The sequence below is a fragment of the Xiphophorus maculatus genome, chromosome 6 (genome assembly GCF_002775205.1).
Source record: "Xiphophorus maculatus strain JP 163 A chromosome 6, X_maculatus-5.0-male, whole genome shotgun sequence".
Classification (NCBI taxonomy): Eukaryota; Metazoa; Chordata; class Actinopteri; order Cyprinodontiformes; family Poeciliidae; genus Xiphophorus; species Xiphophorus maculatus.
Window position 1 is genome coordinate 24896410 of NC_036448.1, and position 27419 is coordinate 24923828.

The 27419-nt window shown below is 36.2% G+C and overlaps 2 protein-coding genes across 2 annotated transcripts in view; both read right to left on the reverse strand.

The window, feature by feature from the left end:
• Positions 1–137: 137 nt before the first annotated feature.
• On the reverse strand, positions 138–7210 carry sdhc (succinate dehydrogenase complex subunit C). Its single transcript, XM_005796561.3, has 6 exons — positions 7157–7210; positions 6312–6371; positions 4412–4513; positions 2705–2766; positions 610–773; positions 138–348 (listed from the first exon to the last, which is right to left on the reverse strand). Exons 1-6 carry the CDS (start codon positions 7171–7173, stop codon positions 244–246), a joined length of 510 nt encoding a protein of 169 aa, XP_005796618.1. The 5' UTR covers positions 7174–7210; the 3' UTR covers positions 138–243.
• A 2726-nt stretch (positions 7211–9936) lies between these two features.
• Positions 9937–27419, reverse strand: part of LOC102222505 (sodium/potassium-transporting ATPase subunit alpha-2) — a 59570-nt gene continuing 42087 nt past the window's right edge. The window contains exons 18-24 of the mRNA XM_005796607.2: positions 25195–25349; positions 22581–22704; positions 17445–17590; positions 17220–17350; positions 16147–16248; positions 15807–15898; positions 9937–10300 (exon numbers count right to left, since the gene is read on the reverse strand). Coding sequence (XP_005796664.1) covers positions 10272–10300; positions 15807–15898; positions 16147–16248; positions 17220–17350; positions 17445–17590; positions 22581–22704; positions 25195–25349 — 779 coding nt within the window. The 3' untranslated portion in view covers positions 9937–10271. The remainder of the gene's footprint in view (positions 10301–15806; positions 15899–16146; positions 16249–17219; positions 17351–17444; positions 17591–22580; positions 22705–25194; positions 25350–27419) is intronic.

A 27419-nucleotide genomic window follows, 5' to 3' on the forward strand; every position in this document is an offset into this window, starting at 1 on the left:
TTAGCTCGTGGTTGTTATTCACACCCAGACCAAGTGTGAGGTAAACTGGGTCATATTTGCATGCACGCTGCCTTATGTCACTCTGGATGACCCAAAGGTTTTCGGCACAATTAAATGCAAGAAAAAAAATACTCAGCTTGTGGCTACAGCATAATACTATCCTTTATTTTCGATGAAAAAAGGTTAATAGCAAGCCACAACGTATAAACAAAACTTTTACACTTCATCTAGTCCATGATCCCTTCACATCAAAGTCAAAGCTATGGAGGTGATGACAGACAGGCCGATGACTGTGTAGCCGGTGCGGTAGACCTCTGGAATTTTGAAGCCTTTCCCGATATCCCAACACTGTAAAAAAATAAAAATAAATAAATAAATGTATATAAAGCAAGCCATAACGGAAAAAGCATCGCCAGATTGTATATCTGAATATGCAATCAGCTTTCTATCAAAGGAAAATTAGATCGCCATTTAGGCTGAATGAGAAATCATGACAAAATGCAAAAACAAAACAATTACAGAGTTCTATAGGCTTAAGAATCTTAAACAGCATGAAAATGGTAAAGGAGTATATTGGGAGGAATCAAAGTCCAATATTTGTCGACTTACCAGGTGACGGATGCCATTGTAGGTGTGATAAGACACGGGAAAGGCAATGCCGAATTTTGCCAGCCCAATTAAGAAAGGACCGACGGACAACGAGTGGATCAGGTCCAAGTAGTGGGTGTAGTTTCCAGGCAAGATCAACGCTGCCATGGCAAAGGCTGAAATGGCTGAAAACAGAAGTGAAGAAGAATAAAAATATAGGAGCTTAAAAAAAAAGAAAAAAAAAAAAAAACAATGTGCAGCGTTTCAACACATTTCTCATGTCAATTTTATAGCTCAGGCTCTAAGTATGTAACATCTAAAAATCATTGAAAGGAAGTGTAGACGGATGGACAGCAGATATGTACATCTGGATGAGGAAAAATGGGTGAAATAAAAACTGGTTGGAAGAGTCATTCAGGCAAACATGCAAAAATAACTCGGCAGCATTCTGTTATCATTCCCTTTTCGTGTGAGGAATGAGGATGTGTTCCGGTTAAATGCCCGTCAGCACATTTACAGGTGAAAAACCAACATATACACACGCAGAAAACAACTCAGCCAATCAGAAACGGATCATGCACACAAACCCAAAAAACATGGATGAAAGGTTGGAGGTCTGACGGATGGCAGGATGACTGCATGGGTGGACAGAGGAATGAATGGACAAATGTAGACAATGGATGTTTGGCTAAGCGTAAGAGCGTAATGCTATTTACAGAAAGACAGATGGAAGAATAGATGTATGTATGGATGAGAGGACAGACAGAGAAATAAATGAATCACTGGATGTACTAATGGTGAAACAAAAGGACAGATTGGAAAATGAATGAATAAAAAGCAGGTTAGCAATTATTAATTGATAGACTAATGTAAAGAGGGACAAATGGATGCTGAATCGATGAAAGGATGTACGTATTAATGCATCTAAAGGATAAACAGAAGGATGGATGGAGGGAAAGGCGGATTGGTGAGGATTTACAGAGGGATGGAAATGATGGTAGATTCATTCATGAATGATATTTCTATGTATATCCTTTATAACACAATCCAGGGTTTAAAAAAACATTTAGAAAGTTGGCAGCTGTACCAGGATAAGGTTAGGGTAATTCCTCCATATTGTTATTTTCTTACCATAATTCTCCACACTGGCTCATTAGTCATACATTACTTTATTTCACAAGACTATGAATGAGTCAGACGGCTGGCCTGTTACTTCCCAACATATAGAGTTCCTCAATTCTGGTTTCTCTAACACTAAACTTCAAAATGAAAACCAAACAGCGGCTCTGAATCTGACCATCTACACACTGGCAGTCTATTACAAAACACTGAATGCAAATTTGCCCCTTGGCTTCTATTGGTTTTGTCTGAATAAATAAAAACTAAATGTCTTTCCATTTCCTTTCTGAAAGAAAAAAATAATAGAATGGATATTAAAGTAAACACAAAGCTGAGCTTTGAACGAAGAAAGGAAAACAACAACAAAACAAATTAAAGCAAGACGCTTCACTCAACTCTGCTACAGTAAAATAATGGCTGGAATATGTAAAATAAGTACAGTTAAAACAAAGAAATACAGCGTATAGAGCTGATTCACAGTTGGTGACAGTTTTAGTTTGCTGGCACATATGATATGTTGACAGAAGGTTGACTAGAATAAGTGAGTGATAGGGTGTGCCACTGCAAGTGGCAGCCCAGAGAACTGACCTTTATTGAATACATAAACATGCAAAACAAAACTTAACTCAGCTTTCACAGCGCCTTTCATCAATGTCAGTGGCTCTTTTGTGCAGCATCACCGCCATTCACGTTCAGTGCTTTAAAGCAGGCATGAGACTAGGAGCCGCTAAACTGCCTTTTCACATCCACAGGTTTAATTGAACAACATTTGCTTTTTTTATTCTAGTAAATGCTCTTAAGAGAAATCAATAGCGATGGGAGTAAAATGCCCTGAAGAGATTTTCAGGGTCAATCAGGAGTGACTGGAAAGCACAGCCTCACTTTGATATTAGATTTATAGCAGCACAGACTCAAACTGGGTAGGAAGCAGTGTCTGTGTGTGGAATAATTTCTTTATGGTATAAACCAAGCACGACTTGGAGGAAACAAGCTTTACCTCCACTGAGTCCAATTCCGGTTCCTCTGTGTGTGATGGACATCATCATGGGAATGGACCATCTGCACCAAACACAGGAGCCACATATTTACCATCGCTGGCAGGGAAACATGTATATCTATACAATAGGAATTCACTAAAAAGTTATTTTACTGCAGTACTCGTTAGAAATATCAAAATGTTAAACCTTTATATGACATAGATACCTACAAACGGTGATACATTTTAAATTAATATTTCTAAAAATGTTGATCAATATTGCTCACAGCTAATGGAAAAATGAATTTTTATGAACAATACAGGTGTTTTCTAATTGCTGCTGCCACTAGTCTGTAGGAGCTGAGTGGGGCTGGTGGTGCTTTGTGATACTCACACAGGGAATAAAAAAGTCAAAGCAACAATTCAGATATGTTTTTGATGAAGGAATAACATAATAATCATAATGTAAAGACTAAAAAGTGGATTTTCCATAATACACCTCTTTTAACAGTAACTTTGATACTGCTTTTGATACGCTATTGTTCCTCCAAACCCTGGGAACTTGATTTCTAAATTGAACTGAAAATATACTTTTATCTGAAGACAAGAGTTAAACCTTAAATAGGTTTTAATTCACAATCCTCTAATGTCTGTGGTTTTTCCTGTTGCTTGTGCACCTTCTTTCATCACATTTTCTCCTTCTACTAAACTTTCTATTAATACATTTAGATGCAGCATGTTGTGAACAGCCAAATTGTTTAGAAATGACAATTGTCCAGTCTCCTCCATGATTGTGTTAGCGAAACATTGTCAGAATAAACAAATTCTTAAATCAATATCCTTTTTGTATTGGATGTATAAAAGTAATATTGTATTTTTCTGAGAAATATACGTTGGGTTTTTATTAGTCATCAGAGTTAACTTCTTCAAATACATCACTCTATGTGTGTAAAAATAATTATAGGTGTTTCACTTTTTAACAAAGGAAAATGAACTTTCTTGATATATTTTTAGTTTATTGTGATGAGCTTGTAGGTGGGAGTGAAACAAACACTAAACAAAATCTCGATTGACCTTCACAGATATTAAAGGTGAAATAGCAAAACAATGACAGGAGTTGTACAACAAAACTACAAGCCATGACAGCAACTTTTTCCACAGGCACATTTACAAGTTAATGACAGGTAAAACATCTCTATAATTATCTACATATATTTATTATGTTTATGCCAAAGGCGGTGAAGGAATCTGAATCCAACTATTAGACCACAGCAGGTAACAACAATACATTTTTAGAAATGTCAGTGCAGCTGATAAATGTCCCTCTTCATTAAAATGAAAACAGTGAAAATAAATCCAGAAAAAGAGCTTTGTGAAAACTTACAAAACACTTATTAAAAGTTTTCTTAACTGCAGATTTTATGATGCTAGCGACTGGCTATTAATACATTAAGATGTTTATTGCTCTAAATATACAGCAATGCTGCCGTCTCCTGCTGTTTAATTGGCATTAAAGACAGAAAATGCAGCTGAATACCAAAATGAACCTAATGGTGTTATTATTTTTGCCTTATTCTTGGTTTGCATAAGATCTGCAGTGTGTAAGGAAATAAAGATTGCATTACATTATATAAGCTGCACTAATGAGGTCAGTTTGACACCTTGGTAATCTTAATCTGCTTAGTTTTCTGAGCAACCCACACAACACAAAAATCAGGTTGTACGTACTTGTAAATTGTGATGTGTGGAGACATGGGTCTGTTTAAGCTGGAATTTTTGGCCCAAAACTTGTTCATCTCCTCTTTAGCTGTGGTTCCCATTGGAGCAGCTCTGAAACAAAGAACAGATGATTTAAACAAAGGCTTGCCGCTGCTTATTTCACACTTTTCATGTGCGGACGCTGGATTGTGTGCTGATCATTTTGGCCCATCTTCATTTCATTACTTTAACTTTTTCTGAATTTGTACTTGAATATTCCGGGTATGAAATGGAGCAATCTACTGTTCTGACTGTGAGCCAGTTTATATCTGCCAAGATGATTATTCATAGCAGCTTAGTTAAATGTCTTATATCAATATCAGACCAGAGTGTGGTCACTTTGTGTTATTCTGGTTATATTTCAGATCCAAAGCTATCATGAGCCATTTTATATTGGTCAACAAGTCAAAATTAATGGTATTTAAGCGCAACACAAAGTTCTCATAAAGTAATTTAAAGCAATCAAGTTTATTTGTACATTCACATTTCAGCAACAAGGCAGTTCAAAGTGATAAACATTATAAAAAACACAAAAGCAGAAAGTCATAAAAGACACCAAATTCAATAATTGAGAAAACCAGTAAACATTACATTTTCTTAAGTGTCATCGTTACACAAATTTGTTGTTTTATTTATTGTAGTTCAAAATATAAAACATGTGGAGTTTTAGTCAAGATTTAGCTATACAATGTCATTCTAAATTATATCATATAATTTATCATTATTCTCCTTAAGATTTTTTTTTTACTGGCTTTTAAGAAGAGACCACTAATCTGAAGCCCAAAGAAAGAGTTCCAGAGTTTGGAGCCACTGAGCGGATCCTCAGTCTCATTTTGTTTTCATCTTAGCTGCTCCCGGTCACAGGACCTCAAGGAGCCGCTGGGAATATACGGTGCAGAAAGCCTTTGATAAAACCTGAGACCTGTCTGTGAGCAGCTTTCCAAGTCAGGAAAATCATCTTAAAGTGCACTCTAAAATGAACTGGAAGCCAGTGTAGTTGCATCTAGATTGGAGTCACATGTGAAAACTAAAAGGATTTTGTCATTTTGAAAAACTTGCAACTGTTCGAGGGAGGTTTTGCTAAGAAGTGTTTATAATGCAGCGCTATGAAAAGATGAAAAATAAAGCATGAGTGATGATCTCAATCTCAGGATGCGAGTATAAATGGAGCTTCATTTGGAAATATTTTTCAGATTATATAAACAGGAACAAACCACAGACTCAACATGTGTATCTAAAGTCAAACAAGAACCAACGGTTATGCCAAGATTCCTAAAAAAAGAATTGGCTGAAAGGGCCAATTCAAGACGCAAACTGAAAAGCAGCTCACTGGTTTGCTTGAATCAGTAGACCTTGTCACAAAACATTTTAAGATGAACTTGAGACAAATTAGTGTAAGTTGTGATGTGTTTGAAATAGGAGGAGAAATGGCAGATTAATCTAAACATAACTGACAGGTAGTGACAATGCCATTTGTGTTGATTAATCAAAGGAAAAGCCATTGTTGTGGCTCGAGGATGTGATGCAATTATAGTGTATGTTTCATTGTCTCAGCCAGCTGTGGGATTTGAAGTTATAAACAACAGAACTATTTGAGGGGAATATGAGGAAGGATTTTGAAGCAAGAGAAACTTTTTTGTTATTGTTTCAAAAACAATAGTGCACGGAAACACTTCACATCCACAGTTCCACCTCACGCCTCCTTTGGTTCCATAATGTCAAACTTCTTTATAAAATCTTAACCCAGCAATTTGTAACAGACATAGGTGCCTCAAAGAGAAGTGATATCCAGGAACTGTTTTAGTGAAAGAGGCTACTGTAAGAAATGAAAGATTATTCATGTGGATTTTCACACAAGCTCAAAACTTACTGTCTGTAGAGGACATGGTAGTGAGGTTTTGAGAGACAGACACCCTGACGGGACAAAGTCCTGCAAATAAAAGAATAAAGGAAAATGTTAAATGTAGGTAGAAGCAGGAGGAGCAGAGCTGCTTTCAGTTAAACTCTGGAAATAAAAATGAACACAACACATCGTGTAATACATATTTATAGGAAAATGTAATGCAAAGCACCTTAATGCTTTACATTACAAAACTGTTCTTTTTAATGTCAATCTATATGTTTAAATTGTACTTTCTTTCAAAACATTTGACTGAAATAACTAGCGCAGCTCACTTCTTATGAACTCAGGTCAGAAGGAGACGAAGTAGTTTAAAAGCATGAGCATGTTTTAAAATTAAACACTGATTATCTCATATCACTTTCCTCTGTTCACAAAAAGATTTTAGAGGACATCCTCTTCAGAAAAGCATCCAGTCAGCAGCCGCAGAGCTTTACACACAACAATACAAACCCATTAAAAGCACGTGGATAAACTCCAGCGGACTAAACGTGCATCTAATCGCACAATAAAGCGTAAAAAGAGGTAAATACAATCGTTTCAATCAGCCAGTTATTATATTCAGAGTCAAAGTCCACTAGGTGAGCGATTCAATGCTCCTGGAAACATGTAGCATTAGCCAGTTGGCTAACTATGTAGCATAGCATTCATAAAAAACGTTCCATTATGACCGGAAATGTGAAGTCACATTTCTCCAAATGTCCTCACCTTTAACAAATTTACGTCCTGTACAAGTTATTGTGACGAGCTACCCAGGGAAAACTAGGAATAAAGCTGTCCCTGTGCCCAAAGTTACAAATGACAGACGTACTGACCTTAGAAGCAGCGCCATGTTTGTCAGGCAGTGAGCGGAAGTGACGATGCGGATGTTGTTGTTCCAAGCGGGGTGTTTTAAAACAGGAGGCAGATTGAGGTAAACGAAACAGTTTCTTTATGCATGTGAGCTTGTACTTTTTAAAACTGCATAATAGTTGGATCTAGACAATTAAAATAAATTAAATTTTAAAATATTCATTTAAAAATATCAATATGCATGTATTTTATTTTTCAATATGTATTTGATTTTCGACCACAGTTTAATACAAAAGATTCCAGAAAAATTTATTTGCAACCGTTACAGAAACTGTATTAAATTCCAAAATACAAGAAGAAAAAAGTCAATACATCTTTGGTGCATTTTTTTTACTGTATAAAACATTGTCAAGTTTTAAAGAATAGTAAAAGTTATATCCTATTAAAAGGATATTAGCAGTTAATATTTTACCTTCAGTGCATAGCTGTCATAGCATTGTTGCTTCTTATGAATACAGATTAGTTGGACTCAGCAGATTAAGAAGCTCTAAGGGCCAATATCAAAAGAAAACTTCTACCATTTGGGAGGGGTCTTCACATCCAGGCCTGTAGGCCGATGTCCTGCAACTTTTAGATGTCCCCCTGGTTAAACACATCCGAATCAAATGGCTGAATTACCACCTCAGTGTACAGCCAAGTCCTACCAACCTCATTATTTCACTCAGGTGTGTTGAAGCAAAGACACATCTAAAAGTTGCAGGACACTGTACCCAGAGGCTTGGATTCGATGTGGGTCACTAAAATATTGTGCTGCTGGTTGGGTACTAACAGTTTCTAACATTTTATAGGAACCACACTTCAAAGATTTTAAAGATCTAAATTTTTATAAAAAAAAAAAAAATAATTCATTTAATGCAAAATTATAAATATTTTTTTATGTACGCTGAATGTTTTAAAAGGGTATTCAAGTTGCAGCAAGTTAAACTGGATCCAGCCAGCATGTGTATGTGGGCCCCATCTGGGTTTATTTCAGGTTCAATAGGGTATTAAATGGACCTTAAGGAGGACAACAATTTCAAACAGATGTATTCTTCTTTTATTGAAAATTCTAATTAGATTGATCAAGCTACAATTGTTCAAAGCTTCAGCAGGGCAGATTTAATAAAAATAATGAAATTAAGTTAGTTGATTATCTTAGGAATATGGCTTTTTGTTTTGAATAATTTCAAGCAAGTAATGTTTGTTATAAAAAGGTTGTGATTAAAATAAATGTAAAAAGAAAAGCTAAAGATACAACAGACAACATTTATGCCTGTGGCAAAACCCAACCATCACTGTAGATTTGTGCTTTAATTTGTATAATTTGCAAAATATGTTCCTTGTGAGGAGTTTTTACTATTTGTGTCCCTGTGCACATACAGACCCACATGAAGAACAGTCTTGGCCACTCAATACAAAGGCTTTCTCCTAGAGGATTCCCTGAATTCCTTTAATAATTGGAAATATTTCAAGCGTGATTGCTCATAAGAAAAAAGAGCAGCCTAAAGAGGATGAGTCTTGGGGTGGTTTGAAGTTCGAAGAAAGTCTTTGTTGGAAATATCTATCGAGGAATATTTTTTCCTTTTTTAACTTTTAAAGACTTATTTGTAACATGTGAAAAAAAATACTGACCTCTCCATGTTACAAGGAGAGGTCATTGTAACATGAATATGTCCCTGACCTACTGTACCTGATTTTATATTTTGTAGAATTTAAATTAATAAGACTTCTATTTTATTTGATGCATTGTTCTTGGGAATATTTGGAAGTGAACATGGTCTTTAAATAAAATGCAAATGTGTCCATCAAGTTTTACACTGTTTTTTACGTTAATATCTTACCAGTTTTGGACTTGAGTTTTAGAATAAGGAGCATGAAGAAGTACATGTTGCATTTCAAACTGTTTGACTTCCATTCATTTTAGTAACTGCATTTATGTCTAACCCAGACTTTTCCAGTACTGGTCTATTCCTAACCCTTAACCAAAACTTAATTCACATCATACCTCTACAGCAGGTCTCAAACTCCAGGCCTCGAGGGCCACAGTCCTGCAGGTTTTAGATGTGCCATAGGTACAAAACACTGGAATGAAATGGCTTAATTACCTCCTCCTTGTGTAGATCACTTTTCCAGAGCCTTAATGGCCTAATTATTCTGTTCAGGTGTGGTGCAGCAGAGGCACATCTAAAAGTTGCAGGAGGGCCTCGAGGACTGGAGTTTGAGATCCCTGCTCTACACCTAACTAGTAGAGCAAAAAAAAAAAAAGTGAAGAACAAGAAAAAATCCTCACTTTCCACAAATGACCTTCATTTGTTGGTAAGTGTTGTAAAGGTAGTCCTCTGTATGTCACATATACAAGTGTACACACACAAGCACACTACACTAAGCAACACTTACTGTTAATATTAATAATGCCCAGGAGCAATATTACATTGAATGTTTAATATAAACAGCACAATACTTATAGTAGGTGAAAAATTGCACTATTAGTAAGCTACTTTGATCTATGTTAATGTACATTTAAAAATCTGTTGTATGATCAATCCTATAGCCTGCCAAACATTAGTTTAGAGAATGATCCATGAGAGGGAACACTGCTTCCATTGCTGTTACTCACAAAGGGACAAAAAGTCTTGGATAAATTTCAGAGATCCACAGGGACATTCTGAAGTGACCTGGAGGAAGCAATTCATGCATGTGAAAGGAGAACGTGTGTTCTGTGCAATGTACTTGCAAAAAATTAATGACAGTCAACAACAAAGAGTCATAGATAGTAATCCATTTTATTTGAAAACTTTCAAACTGATGAAAATCATTCACTGTTGCTTTTCACTCAAAGGCCACAATACATCACTTCAGTAAGAGTTTACGTGAGGCACAAAGGTGGACAAGAACATCATTGTGCTGTAAATGTTTTCTGATGAAACAGAAGAAAGGAACAACTCACAAGCCTCTTTTCAGCAGTATTTTATGATAATCGGATTTGTGAACTGATCCATGCAATATTACATCTGACAGACACACACGCAGTTTCACCCTCACAAAGCCCGGAAGTAAAACACACATACACACACGATGCATACTGACATTTTCTGAATGTTAATAATACGTCTCCTCCTCCACCCAACCTGGAAGAAACCAAGAGAAAGAGAGAGAAGGAGAAAACAGAGGAAAAGTGTCAGGGAACAAAAAAAGACAGGTTTCATAATAACCCATTGTATCGCTCTATTTGTATTCATCTCATTGCCTTTCTCTTCGTACATTTCCAAATGAATCCCCTTATAACTCAGAGTCTGATCAGCAGCCCGTGACACACAGATTAACAGAAATGATTAACTGTCAGCATGGATTGTATTTGTCTGCCCACGTCTTGCCCCTCATCAGCTGAGACGCATTGGCAGAGAGCAGATTTTCAGCCATTGTAAAGTTTCCATATCGTATGGATGATCTTCAGGGCATATCTCAAGAGTCTTCATCAGCCTGCTTTAATTTCCTCTCCAATCATTTAGCATTGGCTCTGTTGATGGGTGATCAGGTATGTTTATTTCCTGGCCTGAGTTTGACATATTGGATATTAGCTCGTTGGCAAACAGGATAACCACTGCGCTGTGCTTCAACACAGAATACAGCCGGAAGATCAAATTGGCTTGCCAGAAAAAGATTGTTCATGTCTTTGTTTTATTCGAAAGTCTGTGCTTTAAACTTCTACTTGTTTAAATGAGTAACTGTGTTTCAAGTACAAATCTGCAAAAAGCTTTGACAATATTCTGCTAGTGTCGAAAAAATAACATTTTGCAATTTTGGTGTTTAATTTAAATAAGAGCCGCAATTAAAATCACAAGTGATTAAGTTTGGTTACACAATAAATAATAAAATAAAAAAATAATCCTCCAAATTACTTCCCGTCATCTTCTTTGTGGTTTGCACCAATGAAAAGATCTGGTTGTTGATGTGACTCATGATACAAAAAACAATTTTCCATTGTAGCCGTGAAATAAACCAGTTTTGATACAGAGTCATGACTTGCATCTGCTAAAGAAAATCTATGAACCTACTAAAGAATTAGGGTGTTTGGAAGGATATCTTCCACTCATAACTTTATCAATGATACAAATGGAAACATGCAAAAACCTTGGTCAGCAATCATAATAATATATCATTTAATTTTAGTGACCGAATTTGTTGAAAAATGTCACAGTTTTATTTTATTTAAAAAAATGTACCTATCAGAACCAAACTTCTCAAGGGGAGAGTGAGAGTGAGGACATCCATTATAAATTGAAATGCTTATACCCAGTGGCAGTTTTGAAACTTTGTTGAATATAAAGTTATTGTACAATCATCCCACCCTGAAAAGCAGAATAGTTCAATAAAATAATTTGAAGATCTAAAATAATACGTCATTCTTGCTCAGGATGAGCTTTTCCTTCTCACCAGAACCTTGCAACAATTGGCAAACTCCTGTGGGGCAAAACAGATTCTTCAGTTGTAGGGGCAAACAAAGCGGAGCTGAAATAATTTCTGCCTGACCCAAAAAGCCTCGACATCCATCAAAAAGGCTTAATGACCAGATGCACTGTAGGACAAGGATCAGCATTCTACGACCTTTGATAGATGGAGCCGTGCAAGAGGCAAGAAAAATCTAAACCTGGCCAAGTTTCTGTTGAAAGGTCTGAATTCAGCTCAAGATTCAGCTGGACTGAACAGCCATGTGTGTTTTTTTTTTTACATTTCTTTGTTTATCCTCAAGACTGCAAACAGTGATCTAAAAGGTTACTTAAAACTCCGATCACAATCTGGTGAACATGCAGCAGTTGGCTTGAGCTTGAGATCAAATTCAATTTCAGCTGTCAAGAGGATGTTTGAATTTCACCAACAGAGATTTTCTCGTTTATAAGCTGTGATTTTATGCTCCTTTTATTAAACAGAATACCTGAACAAACTGTCCTGACACAACAGCATTTAAATGATATTTTGTTAGAAATCAAACTTGAGAGACAAACAATAATCATTCCAGTGTTGCACAGGCAGCAGCTTTTATAGCCTAGGAATTAGGCTTGAATCGATTGCATTCTACTAGATTCCTGATAGTTTTCAGTTGCATTTACCAACCATCAGGCTTCTGGGGTTTTTTTTATTACAGCTTGGATTGATAGAAACTTTTAAAAGGAAAATGAGTGCAGATCCTGTTTCACAATGCATCCTAAAATTAACAATGATGCCATTCATTCATGTCAGAGACTAAAGGTAGGTTACTCCCTTTGCTTTATTCACACGATGGGACTTTTCAATGAGACAGCTGCAACCGGTGCTGAATGTTCCTGCATCCCAACCAGTTCTCTTTTGCATTTCACCAAAATAAAAGCTGACAGTAATCACCCATAATTGTGATTAATTTCTCAGCAATTCATCAGTCAGTTACATCATATTTGTTATTCATTCTGGTTCAAACCGAGAAACAATGACACACGAACAAACTGCAGCAATTTTTTGCTTGATTGACTGATGATTTGTTTCTGCTATAGAAGCCAACAGAAAACATGACAAATTCAGTGCGGAAAATAAGTATTTGATTCCTTGCTTATTTTCTACATTTGCTCACTTGCAAAAAAAGCGCATTATAGTAGTTTTATTTTATCTTAAGAAGACAGTATTAACATAAATTTCTGACAAAATGCATTACAAAAAAATGGTTTGCATATAATCAAGTGAATAACAAAACCAGAATTATGCCACCCAGAGATTGGTTATGTTGCCATGTTACACACAGATGAATCAGCTATTTATTAGCATATATGAAACACACAAGTGCACAGAATAAGTTTCTTTAACTCCAACCACCATGGACAGATCAAAGAGCTGTTAAAGGTAGATGGATACCATGAACATCAGCCAGAGTTTTTTGAGAAGGGGAGAGCTTTTAAGACAATAGGCTCACTTTAAATGGACCAGAGTTTGTTTAACCCTTTGGTCCAGACCTTTTGTGCAGGTGAGAATACAATAAAGTAAATCCTAAATCAACCAAACCAAGACTCACATTTCGAGGCGGTCTTTGTTTCCAAACGAACTTCGGTATGGTTAGCCAAAAGTGTATTTATAACATGGGGAAAATGTGTTGTTATAAGTGAAATAATCTGCCAATGGATTTAAGGAATTATTTACTTAAAACAAGCTCATGTATCTTGCTATAAAGTTGCTTGTAAGTTAGTTTTTTCTCATTTCAAGTGTACTAAGATATTTGCACTAAAAACTAAAATCAAAAGTTCTTCGATTTTGTGCCTTGATACGACCCAACTGCAGGAAATATACGTCTTTTTGGACTTCGCCATTCATCATTGATTGGCATTTTGGTCAAAACAAGCTCTTCCATGTTGCTAATGCTAATACTGGTTGTACAGGTTGGGATAAAATCGCACCATTTTCTGCTTAGTGATGCTGCTGTCAGCATCACACAGAGGATCTCCCTGATTCAGCTTGCAGCAGTATTTACCGACTCTGTTCCAAAATAAGAAATACCCCACTGCGATACATGTGGTTAAAGAGCTGCTCATTCAAAATGGTGTTGCAGTTATTCAGGACTTCCATATTTGTTTTTTCTCGGTCCTTCATTTCTGTCCAGTGGGAGCAATTATTGTCACAATTATTGTGGCTTTGTTTGCAAATTATAGTCCACTTGCAAATAAGCACAATGTGAAAGCAAACCATGCAAAATGAAAAAAATAAAGTCTGCTTTCAGTCCAGACCAAACAAAAGACCTAAAGGACTTTTTTGGTGTGAATACATCCTAAAATGACCACCAGTCAACCTCTACATGAGGAGGTGAAGGGGTGAAAATATTCATAAGAAAGGTAATGGATCAGCCTGCAGCTATATGGAAAGTTACAGGACCACAGTAACCAAGAACACCACGGGTAAAGCATTGTAATGGACTGAAATCTTACATTCTACTCATGAAGAAGGCATGTACAGACATTTCTTTGGTTTGCCTGTGAACTTCTTAATGATTCAGAGAAGAGAGAATCTGCTGTGGTCAGATGAGACCAAAGTCAAGCTATTTTGCATCATCTCAACCTGCTGTGTTTGGAGGAAATGAGTTGATATGACCTGAAGAACGTTGTGGAAACATTGCTCTGGGTTTCTGCTAGTAGCATACAATGGCTTCCTCACATCAAGGGTCTATTGAACAGTGTGATTTCTTATTAAATCTAGGAGGAGAACACCAAAGATGGGTCATGGATAAGTGTTCCAGCATGACAGTATAATCCAAGATACACTGCTAGGACAGGAATGATGGAGCCAGAGAGGAGCCATGTTAAGGTTATGGAGTAGCTGGGTATGTTCAGTTGGGGGGTAAAAAGGAACTTCAGTCTAACAGAAAATCAATGACATGAGCAGAAGCTTCCAGTTGCCAAGCAGCAGGCAAGAAACCTAAAGGGTTTAGAGAGTTTCTGTACAGAGTAGTTGGTTAAAATCCCTTCTGAGATGCATAAAAACCTGGTGACCGCCTACAGAAAATGTCTGAGTGCTGTGCTCACCAACATAAGTTTCTTCACCACCTTCTGAGTTCAGATTGGACAAGAAATGAAATATATTTCAATCAATAACATACAAACGATAATAACTTTTATGTGATGTATTTTCTCATAATTTCTATTCATATTCTGTACATGACACGACCATATTATGTACCGATAAAGTTTTTTGTTCCTAAGTGAGCAACCTTGGATATTAACAGGGGATCAAATACTTATTTCCTTCACTACAGATCATGTTTTGCTGTGTTTGCAAGCATTTTGATATGTGGATTTCTTATGGAATGGTGTGCAGTGTTTTCTCAGAATGGTAAAATGATTATCTTAAATTAGAAAAACAGACTAATCTGTTCAAGATTATCAATAGTTTTAAATCTTTGAATGGATGCTAAAATTAAAGTTTTTGTATCAGTTTTAAATTAAACAAGTTAAGTAAGTGATCAGGTCATTTCATAAAGTTTCATATATATATTGATTTCAACACTACATTCACACTGAGGTGAGTGTAACCCTGTAACCCCCACCTGTATATTTATGTATGTTTCATTTTCTTCTGTTTTTTAGTTGTGCCTGATTTCCTGTGACGTTTCTCATCATCCAGCTGAAAATAAGATCTAAAAACCAGTCTTGTAATTTGTCAAAGTGTCCTTGAGCAAGACATTGACAGCTATTGCTGCCTCCAAGAAGCTTACAGGTGGATAAATGAGGATTTGAAAATTTTAATTATTGGCTGAAAAGACTTTCATAACATAGTGCTGTGTCTGTTTAATCATATCTTCTAGAAAGTACTTGATAAATTGCATAGCAGTGTACACAGCGCAACATCTGCTGCAGAGGGGCTTCGTGTGCATGGAGATTTTAGGACTTTAATGCCAAACAGAGCTGCCATGAGAGTTTCAAATTAAAAGAGGAAAGTCTTATTTGGAGCATTTACTTTTTACACAGTTTGGAAAGCTGAGACATGAGCACTAGATCAGAGCCACAGTTTTAGTGGAAAATAGCAAATGGGCAAAAGGGATGTTAAGCTGTTGTTTCCTTACTTAATTTTTCATCCAATAAAAACAAACGAGCTGAAAACCTTTTCATCCTTAAAACTGCTTACCTCCTGGGCTCCTCCGCAGAATTAATTTACGGACTTCATCGTAAACAAAAATGAGCAGGCTGTAGGGAAAGGCACAGAACCACCACAGAATCCTGAGAGCAACAGGAAAAAATGGAGTCAGGGAGGAGGGAAGGCGTGCGGAAACAGCGAAGAGTCACAGGCAGAGTGCAAATCGTTAAACTCACTGCAGTCATTTCTGAATATTAAGGGGCTAACAAGGTGGTGTTTAAAAAGATCAGAGACTTCATTTGAAGTTGAGAGTAACAGGCTAATGGCAAGCTATTAGGTCTTTGAGGGGTTATTTTTCGGTTCAGTGGAGATGTGTGCATACGGTGCATACTTCATAGGGTACATGCGCAGAGCCACGTCCATCCCAGGGCAGTAAGAGAGGAAGGCAGCCAGGGCCGTCTCTACAAACAGGCCGAAGATCAGGATCCTGTTCCTGTTACACACACGTTAGGAAATGTGTTAGAAATAGACAAGACAAGATGTACGTGCCACTAAGAACACAGCAACAAGGAATTGGCATAAAATGATCTTTTTTTTCTGGGTTGATTATTTTTTCCTTTTTGCATAGTTAAGTAACATCTGTTTACTTATTTTCCATCCTGTATTTTTATGTCAAGCACATTTAATTATGTCAATTTCCCTGTAAATTATTCTAGTAATATTAATGTCATCATGTTTTATGATTATTACTTATGTGCATGGATTCCTTGTAAGGCAAAACTAACTTACAAGCAATTTTCTGCACAAAGTAGGAGCTTGTTTTATGTACACAATTCCTTAATATTTATGAAAAAGTATTAGATATAAGTGAAATAATCTGCTGGTGAAACAAGCCATTTTTCCCATATTATAAGTGTCTTGTTCCACTGGATTATTACCATTTCATCAAAAGGTAACTTAAAACAAGCTCCTATATTTTGCTGAAAAGTTACTTCCAAGTTAGTTTTGTCTGATTTCAAGTGTACTAAGATATTTGCGTGACAAACTAGACCAAGAAAACTTGGTAAGATTTTGTGTTTTTGCAGTGTGTTATTGGTCCGATAAGTAAAACTAGGTCAATATTAACAGATGATATTGATTTCCATCTATTTCCCATTTGTATGTCAGGAGAAGGAGGGCAGCGGATGTCCAGTTTTGGTAAAGAGATATAATATCAAAACATATTGATTATTGGCCATAGCACTGATATCAGATATCCATTTCAGCCCACATTTTCATATCGTTACATCCCTACCAATAATGAAAAAAAGACTACACAATGAAATGACTACACAATGAAAACCAACATCCGGATCAGTAAGATTTCCAAAAATCAATACTTTCCATTCATGTAAACATTTGTGGTTCACATGCTCTGCTTCTTTCGTCACAATAAAACCAATTACAGTTCTGATGATTACTTACCTCATGCCTTGCTGAAAGAGTGAATTCCTCCTGGTCTTGCAGATGATCAGATCAGCCCACTGAACAACCACAATGCTGGAAAAGAAAGCTGTGTGGCAGGTGAATTCAATGATCTTCCTCTGTTCATACGTCTGCAAAGTTGGAAAAGCAGGTTTTATTTGCTTTTATATGAAAATCCCAATATTCATAAAGCCATGCTGGCAACTATGTGCTCTCGCCCCTTACCCACTGCTGCCCATAGCTGTCCTCCAGGTCATTGAATTCACGGTCATCCCAGCTGATGCGGATGCCCAGCAGGTCTTTTGGGAGGAAGCCGTTTTCAGCCAAGATCACAAAGTAGGTGAAAAATCCGGCCAGAGCCTGCATCATACCTAGAGGGAAGAATAACCACTTCTTAATAAGGAGCCAACACTAATAGATATATATTTTAGTTACAACTTGCTAAAACTATAGTTGTTTGTTTTTTACCAGTATTTCATTTTCTCGGTACATATGATAATTTTGCAAATGTAAATCTGTGTTTAATGCCCCTTTCCAGCAACAGATAGACTGTAATTTAAAGAAAATAGAGACAAATGTCATGTCATGTTAGCATAGAAAATTCATTTATTGTCCATTAGTTGCTCCAAACACAATTCATCATGATTAATATGGTTGTCTCCAGGTTTCTCACAAGTCTGTCAGAAATTAAAATCATTTATTTCTATTCACAATTTATATTCTGTCAGGTTGTATTGACCTGTATGGAAAAACCTGGAGGAGATTTGTGGAAATGTCTTCTGCACTGTTTGTACAATGGTTGTTGTTCTACTGTGGCTTAAAGGTGCTAACTGATTAAAGTTATTTTTTAACTACTGGTCAAGTGCACTTACAGCAGCTGGTATATTTACAAAGAACATATGAACAGTCCAGTATTCAAACTGCTTACATTTTGTCACATTGGAATCGAAATCGTCAGTATCTTTTATTAGGATTTTATGTGATAAACCAACACAAACTTCTTAATTGTGTCGTGAAGTAGAATGACACATGATTACCACATTTTTGCAAGTAAAAATCTAAAAAATGTGGTGTGTGTTTGCTTGTAGCCCCCTCAGGCAATGCTAAGGGGGCCTACAAAACCCATTTTAAATTGCAACTGCAGCTGGGAGCCTTTTTGGGATATTCCTCGACCAGCTTTCTACATTTAGAGTCTTTTCCCACGTTCCTCTTTGCTAAATAGCTCAAGCTTTGGCAGAAGGGAGAATGTCTGTGAACGTTAAATTTCAAGTCCTGTCAAAAGTTCTCAACTAGATCTGTTCTAGGCCAGTGGTTCCCAAATCTGACAATAAAAGCTCACAGATTGTGCAATGGCCACATTTTCATGCACTGAGTTTACTTCTCACTGCGTGAGAAGATTTATGCTTACAGTCCTGCTGTGATAATGTATACAATAAATATTTCAGTTAATGACTCAAACTGATTAAATGCTGCTGATTTGGTTAAATACTTTCAAACCAGGAACAACAGGAGGCTGGAGGTGTGAGCTCCTCAGTTATGCTGCAGAGCTAAATTCAAGAACCATTTTAATTTATCTTCCACAGTTGTTTCACATTTCTGTTTCCGTCTCACATTTCTGTACTTTGACTCACAAATAAAGGAGTCAAAAATATAAAGCATGCGAAATTTGGAAGAAACTGAGTCCCTGGAAAAGGGGTGTTGGAACAAGCAGTGTAGGAAAATCCAGCATTTAATGTGAATACATTTATTCAGCAGAGAACAAACGTCTAATGGTAAGAAATAAATTATTCTCACAAAAACACCAATGCTATTATAATTGCCACCTCAACTAAATGTGATCAATGAATCACATTTAGAATCACAAATAAATCAATTAATTTATTTGAAAATAATATTTTTAATTGGCAATCCACTGTGTTCTGTTTCCTTGTGATGTAAATAAAATATGACAGGATTATTTTTATTAGCCACTTCTTAAAATGGAGCAGACAATCCAGAAGGTTCTGGAATGAAGCAAATGATGAATTTGTCCACATGACAACTGTTAGGTACGGTAAAGATCTTATGATGCTGTGGGCTTGTATCTCTAGTAAACATCCTTTGGAAGTTTGTCAAAATCATGACATCTCTGAAGGACATTTCAAATAAAAATTTGTTGGTCTCGACCATAAACTGAAATGGATAATCATTGGTTTCCAAAGCAGGATAATTATCCAAACACCTGGACAAGTCAATTTAAACAACCGTCTTCCATAACCACCTCAGTTTTCCAGATCTAAATCATGTAGAAAACCTGAATCATGCAAGAGTCTTCCCTCTATATAGCACAAATTTGTGACATTTTATAGAAAACTACGAGGTTTCCCTTTTGTATGTCATTGACTATTAGCTGTCATACGCTTGATTTTATTTGAAATTATATTTCGTAACACTTGTCTTTCCCCATCAGAATTAATGTACATATATTACAGATTGACTATTTAAATTTTTCAGTTTGAGATTAAGCTACTTAGGCTTTTTCTACCAAGGTTGCAAAGAGAACAGATGAAATAATAATAAAATAACATGTTATTTTATTATAAATGATACCAACAAAACTAGTTATCTGGGGAGACAGGACTCTGGTGTTGACTCTTTGTTGACTAAGCTGGAATTCAATAATACGAGTATCAGGTCTTTATATCATAATGTTTTTATGTAGCTCACATTGTCTGACAGAGATAAAAGTGACATCAAACACTAAAAAAAGGCTGTGTAAAGTTTTAAGAATCCCTACTTCCAAAAGCTGCTTTATCACTGTCAAATCCATATTGAGCCATTAATCACTCCAGACAATCATGTAAATCATTTCCCATCTGTCGTATGACAGCACAGTATAACAACTGAGCCGGTGTTATTAAGAAGCATTTAGGAAAAGAAACATGCCAAACAAGCCCATACAAAAAGACTCAGATCTCTAAACAGTTTATATTTTCAGGCTGTAATGGTTGTGAACGTCTCTGTCTTCAGCCTTCTAAATGTTGCTTTTTGGGGGGAGTAATGCTGATCCAGACAGCTGACGACGGCAATATTAGGAGATAGGCTGTTATATTTTCATGCCTTGACATCTTATTTCAGAGACTCCTATGAACCTAACTGACTGGCTGTCTGACAGAGAGCTGAGATGATGGTTATTAATCTGTGTTCGATATGTGGGTAAATAACTCCCTACATAAGGGTTGTTTCTGAAAAGCAAGATGCAGTTGCTTTTAATATTTCCTTTTTTTTTTTGTGAGCTGCATCTTGACAGCTTCAGCAACTGGCTGCCTTGCTGTGTCAGTGACAGATTTGTTTTAAAAAGAGAAAATATATCATTTTCCAAACTTTGCTAGATTAATGGTGCAACACTGCTAATAATGGCACAGTTGTTAGAACTGTGGCCATTCAGCAAAAAGGTCATTGATCCCTGCTGGAGACAGTAAATAATCAATAGATAGATAGTCAATAATTGTAAGACATTCTGAACTGTCTCCATACAAGGTGTTAAACAATTCTGCCTACACATTTAATCACCTGTTAAGTCAAGCTGACACAGATTTCAGATGCAAAATTCTGCCACATGTGTACTGCACAGGCATACACACATGTAAGTTGCACACTTAAATATTGCAGCAATAACCCAATAATAACATTACTTCCTTACTCTGGTACTATGTTTTCTAGAGACTTCACTCATGTTGGTATGCTGGATGCTTGAAAAGTGAATGGACACTGAAGACATTTGGCTGGTAATCATGTCACAAGTTACAGAAGCTCATAGAGCAGATGTCTGCGACCTTAACAGTTCAAAGAGACACTTTTCACTCTCACTGCAGCTAAAAGACCTTGTTTACATGACCTTTTAAAAATGACAACTTCTCATTTTTGATGGATATCAACTTTAAAAACTTGGTTTCATATTTGAAAAGTCAACATTTTAGTTCTATTAAAAATACCAACATAAGACGTTTGCGAACATAAGACAGATTCGTTGTCTTCCAAAGGATGTTGATATTTGTAGAAATTTTGTAAAAAATAAAATAAAATCAATAGAAGCACATAGTTTGAAAGTTAATAAAAGTTACATGTTTTGGCAAATTCAAAACCTTTATGTTGTTGATATTGTAAATATATTTGAGTTTGTTGATTTTTTTTAGTCATCTTAGTCAAAGTTACAAAGAGCCATTGTGAAGTATCCAAAAAGCAACTTGCAGGTTGGAGACCCCTGCCACAGAGCATTAAAACGTAGATAGTCAGGTAATCCCTTAGCAATTAAAAGAAACAATTAAAAAAGATGGTAACGTTATGTTACATAGCAGCGTAGTCAGTCAAAATGTTAACAAATATCATAAACTCCAAATATCGATCCCAAATACAGTATTCAGTAGAAGTACATCAATAAAGAGACTCATTTCTAAGACACAACTAGACTATTTGAACCACAAACATCTCTTCTTTTCTTCATTTTCAGACCCATGAAATGTGTCTTTTCAAAAGACCCGACTCCTGGATTTGATTGGTTGTTTCTAGTAAGTACTGGGAGCACTGGGAGAAGGCAGAAGAGCTTGATTTTTATCACAGACTATCTGTCTCACATCATACTATCACTACATAGTGACAACAAATGTGTTATAAAAGTTGCATATTGCAGCTATAAATGTGCTACATAAATAAATTGGATTTGATTTGGTAGATTTTGATAATGTTCATTTTGTTAATTCTGCTTATGTACTTGTTAAATGTCACCTTTCGGGTCGCCTCTTCAGTTAAACATTTAAATTCGCCTGTCCTCCAGTTACATAGGTCTTTAATAAATGTGATCTGCCGTGTCTTGCAAACCTTTCCACCTTCATTTTACGGGAATTAATGCCCAGAATTGATGCTCGTTGTCGGCTGTTCTGAGCTCATTCAGTTTTAAGTGAAGCCCTGTCATATTTTTGCCCTATTTAACAGCGTATGAAATTGGGCCAGCCTTTGATCCTTCACAATTCCCAAACCAAATAAAACCAGAGATAAGAAGCACGTGTTCAAGAGAGGCGCCAACCAGTAAAACATGACCAAGATTAAGTTGTGCTAATAGCTGCACTTGCCTCTCTCAATTTGCTGTAAATGTCACAAGAATTACAAGAAAACCAAGGAAACGTCTGCTCACCTCTAGTTCTATTTCTGTAACTGCGCCTACCTAAACATTTACAGGTGCCAGAATTTATGATAAATGTCAGTATTTAAGTTTTTATGACAGAAATGTTTATTATCTCTATAAAGTCAATACAAGAGGCCTGTCACAGTGATTTAGGTCTAAGATCTGCTGGTGAGAAGGCTTATAGATTTGGGAGAACAGACCTATCTGTCCGTACGCCATGCTGATGAGGCGTTCATTGACCAGCTTGTCTGTTTTCGGATTTCTTGGTTGGCGCTTCATAATGTCACTTTCAGCCGACTCATAAGCTAAGGAGATAGCAGGAACCTGCAGGAACAAGGGAGAAAAGAGCTTACTTTACATCAGAACAATAAACATGCAGGGATTTGTTTTTGCTGCATCCTTAAAAAGGCAGGTTGGACCAGACTTATTGCTGATATAATCATGCAATCACTGTGCAGTGGGAGAGGAAGAGAAAGGGCAAAAGTAGAGGAAAGAGAAAGCAACGACAATTACAGAGGGATATGTGGATGAGATGAATTTCGGGACATTCATAAAACAAAAGGGTTAAAAGGTTCCTGTAATAAAGATCTCATATTGGCTGGGTTTACTAGGTGAGCAACAGAGCAATATGTTTGACTTAGGGAAGGAAATCTCCAGGATTTAGATGGGATTTGAGGTGGGGACTTGGCACTGCTTGAAACTGAGCACACGTCCTGTGTTGTCTGCAAATCCAGTTTGTTTTGGTGTTGCTCTCCTCTGACCTGCAGCAGTGGAGGAAGCTGGAAGAAAATGTCTGACAAATATTTTTCTATCTTCTTTTGAAAGTGCACATGAAATGATGTTCAAATGTCTTCAAATGTCTCATACGGCATCCCTAAGCATGACGATAAACATGCTGATTAAGCCGCTGTTTCCCTTGCTTGCTAAAAATAATCAGAGCAGACTCCATGTGCTGGTCGCCGCTGCAAAATCTCTGCAGAGTCCTTGAGCCTGTAGCCATGAGTTGCTCTAAGCAGTAAACAAGCTGTTAACACTATTACTGGCAGACATGGGAAATCAGTAAATTTAACTGTGGACTTCAGCATGAACACTTTTTCAACTCTTCTGCGTGAAGATGTTCTTTTTTCATGTTGGTTCAAAATATCCAGATGTTCATTCCCATTACTTAGAGATGTCAATGTAAATGTTTTTTTTTAAATGTAATGATACTGATCATACAGTATAAACAGTATCCAGTATCCATTATCCCACGCCTAAAGGAAAATCAGAGCAATCGGAAGACAGCAAACTTTGCAAAACAATTCATATCTCTTGGACCTTTTCTCATTTTGTCACATCATAATGGGAAATTTCAATATATGTCTCATTAGGGTTTTATGTGCACAAAGTAGCACACAATTGTGAATTACACAGAACACAGCTTTTATCTTTTACAAGTAAAAATCAAAAATAAATTGGCCAATTACTCATCCCCTTTATTCTGTTACTCCTTAATAAAATCCAGTGAGCCGATTACTTCCAGAAAACATCTGGTAGGAAAATGGAGATCACTTGCATGTAATTCGATTTAATTTCCCTTTTGGATAAATGCAGTAATTATGAACTGAATTAATTCAGATTTTCTATTAAAACGAGGACATTAATGAACAAAGAGCTTCCAAACAAGTCAGGGATAACCCTTGCTAGATTGTGAAACAAATAAACTAACAAAATGGTTTAGGTCAATGCAATGCTGGAGTTATAATCAAAAAAAAAAAAACTGCAGCTGTAACTACAGCAACACGTGACTCAACTAACTACACCTTTTCTTTATTTGCAAACAAAATTTTGTAAAATCATGTATTCTTCTCCTACTTCAGGATTATGCTCCACATTGTGTTTATCTATTATATCAAATCTAAACAATAATGAAAACACATGGCAAGCAGGTATAGATGACGATGGAGGGAGACACTTTTTAGAAATGTGACAAAATATGAAAAAGTTTTAAAAAATATGGATAATTTCCCAAGACATGAAAGCTTGTCTTCAGTTTCCAGTACGAAATTATAAAACATCTACCTACTGACTTTTAACTCCAGGCTTGTAGGATGTACCATTTTCTACTGCCTACTGGTGTTTTGATGATTGACAAAATGCAAAAATTAAAGTAATGAGCACAAAAGTCCCTCTGAATTTTTCATTCTGTGATTCCTTTCTTTCTGTAATGATGGATTACGCCCCTCAGGCAAGCAGCATGCCAGCAACTCTTTTTGTTGCAACTGGAAATACAAAGCAGAGACTGGCATCTGGAAATGGGAGGCATGTGAAATGTAAATCTGCATGTGAGTGTCGCCTTTGTTCTGCTCCAACAAATGGACGTCGGCAAAAAGCCAAAAGCAAATTTCCTCCACTGATAGAAAGAGCAAATTAAACCAAACAGTTGCTCTTTTTTTACCTCCAGGCTCTCATATTTGACACTAGTAACGCAATTTCTCTTAATGTCACCTTTACCTTGCCCGTAGCTATGCAACATGCTTACAATTAGCACCCTTTCAATGAGGAGAACTACTAAAATTAACCAAAAATTGCAGGATAATTTAGTAAAAAGAGATAAATATGAAACATTATACTGGTTGTAATTATGGATTCGAGCAATAAAATTACAATAAAGTCACAGTGAATAATAAAAAAAAAGATTTAAAAACACTGCAAAGGCATAACTAGAGAAAAAATTAAACGTGTCAAACTTTCAGATTTAAACACCAGAGGGAAAAAAAAAATATTACTGGCATCACTGCACAAGAATTTTTTTTCCTTTGTTGCACTGCTCACCATGTCAGTGCCCAGGTCGATGCAGAGGATGGTGACAGTTCCCAGAGGAAGAGGAACACTGGCGATGATGAAGAGGAGGAAGGGCGAGATCTCTGGGATGTTGCTGGTTAATGTGTAAGCAATGGACTTCTTCAAGTTATCAAAGATGAGACGACCTGTGCGCAAACAGAGGGAGAAAGGGTTTTTTTTCATCCAGAAATTAGTTTGTTTTTTTAAAAAAACAATGTTTTATTGTGTTAATATTAATAATGAAAATTCTTATGGGAATTCATGAAAGAAAAAAACATAAACATTGGTTCTCCAAACTTTACACATCCATGTTAAAATACCAGTTTTTTGTGACAAAACTATTATAAAGCTTTTCTACCTTCACATGTCCTGCACAATTCAATAGAAAAATAAACAAATCTGTTTTCATATAAATGAAAAAGAGGAACAATCTGGTGGCACACTGTATGCTTTTCTCAACTTGACATCTTCCATCAAAGATAGTGAGTCTGATGCAGCTGAAACAAATTCACCCTTTATGCTCAGATTCTTCTTGCACCTGCATATTTGTTACCAGTTAGCAAATTATAACCCTACCCAAATGATTGAAAGAATCTCACAGTGGAAATGTATTAATCATAAAAGGAGTGCAGATGAGACATTAAGGGACATAATAAAGACATCCAACGTTGATTAGAAATAGAATGAAATGGCATCTTCCTTCTTTTAAGACTGTCATCTCAAAAACTGATGTAAAAGATGCATCAAAAACCTGGCAAATTGAAACAGGAGTTGCAGGAATTTCTGTGAGAACAATCTGCTGTATTTTCCATATCTGGACTACGGATTAGGACTAGCAAAGATTTCACATTGAGGCTATAATAAGTTTTTGAAATGATTTATCTTTCTACATTATAAGATGTGTCTTTTTAACAACGAAATGTAGTGTATGTTCTCAGCCATCTTTCCCTAGTTTTCCTCCCCTTATTAAGGATAAAAATTCTACATACTTAACAATTCCCTTTTACTGTTTTATCAGCATAACCTCATTAGAAACAGATTTTCCTAGACCATATCAGGCAACCCAAGTTCAATTAAACGGCTGTCACCCAAGGCAAGTCTCAAGTCCCATCTCATGCCTGTCAGTGTAACTCTCAAGTGAAATCCCAGAGTGCAATGCCATGTCACATTACATCCTCTGAATACTGTTCAAATTACAGAGAACTATAAAGAGTTCTTTCTTATTCTATACTAAAAAGGTTTCTTTATTTACAACCCATCTTGGAGGATGTTTTATGTTTTCACAAAAATAAGTAAGATTTAAAAATGTAAAGCAACGACTAAAACATAATAGTTATTTAAAAAGCTCAACATTTGACTGAAAAATTAAAACAAACAGTTGTATCTTTGCCATATTTTTTGAGTGGAGGTTCATTTTTCGTGTCGTATTTGTTGCTGGATTCCTTTGAAAAAGTGGTTTTGTATCTGAATGAGTTTTTATAAAGGTAGAATAAAAATTTAAAAAATAAAAACAAGTATATTAAATTCTTAAGTTTTGATACAATAAGACTACTTTGAGAAATTTGGGAATGCCTAAATGATGTCTTGGCTTTTCAAGCTTCTTAGTTTACAACATTTAGGTTAATACAGGCACACCTGTGGATGTATTTCGAGGCAAAACCTCAAATGCACTGTTTCCCATGGTGATATTAAAAAAAGAATCGGGCAAAATTCAAAAACCTACAAGTATGATTCATAATTGGGTCTAATTTTGTGTTAAACTTCTCAGCAAGCTTTTCCTTGATCTTCGAGGTGTGTTGCTTCATCTTTATGGGGTTGTTTGTTCCCTAATATTCTCTAATAAACCTCGGATGCTCTTTCAGAACAATAAGTGAATTTAAACTTCGGTGCAAAATTAAGTCTCTTGTTGTGGCAGATAGCCATTTAAAGTAAGTTAGGTTCTGCTGGAGGTTTCTTCCTGTTAAAGGGAAGTTTTTCTCTCCACTGTTGCTACATGCATGCTTGATTTGAGGGACACCGGCAGAGTCAACAAGATAACGCAAGTGATTTTCTACTGTTCTCGTCCAGCAGGAGTAAATGATGCAAATCAATGACTTGATGCAATCTGCTTTGATAGAAACTTAGATAGAAACTAATTTTAATAATTAACTGAGTTTAATGTATTTCTGGATATGTAGGATCAATTTAAATGTATGTGTGACTGAATTTAATTTTTT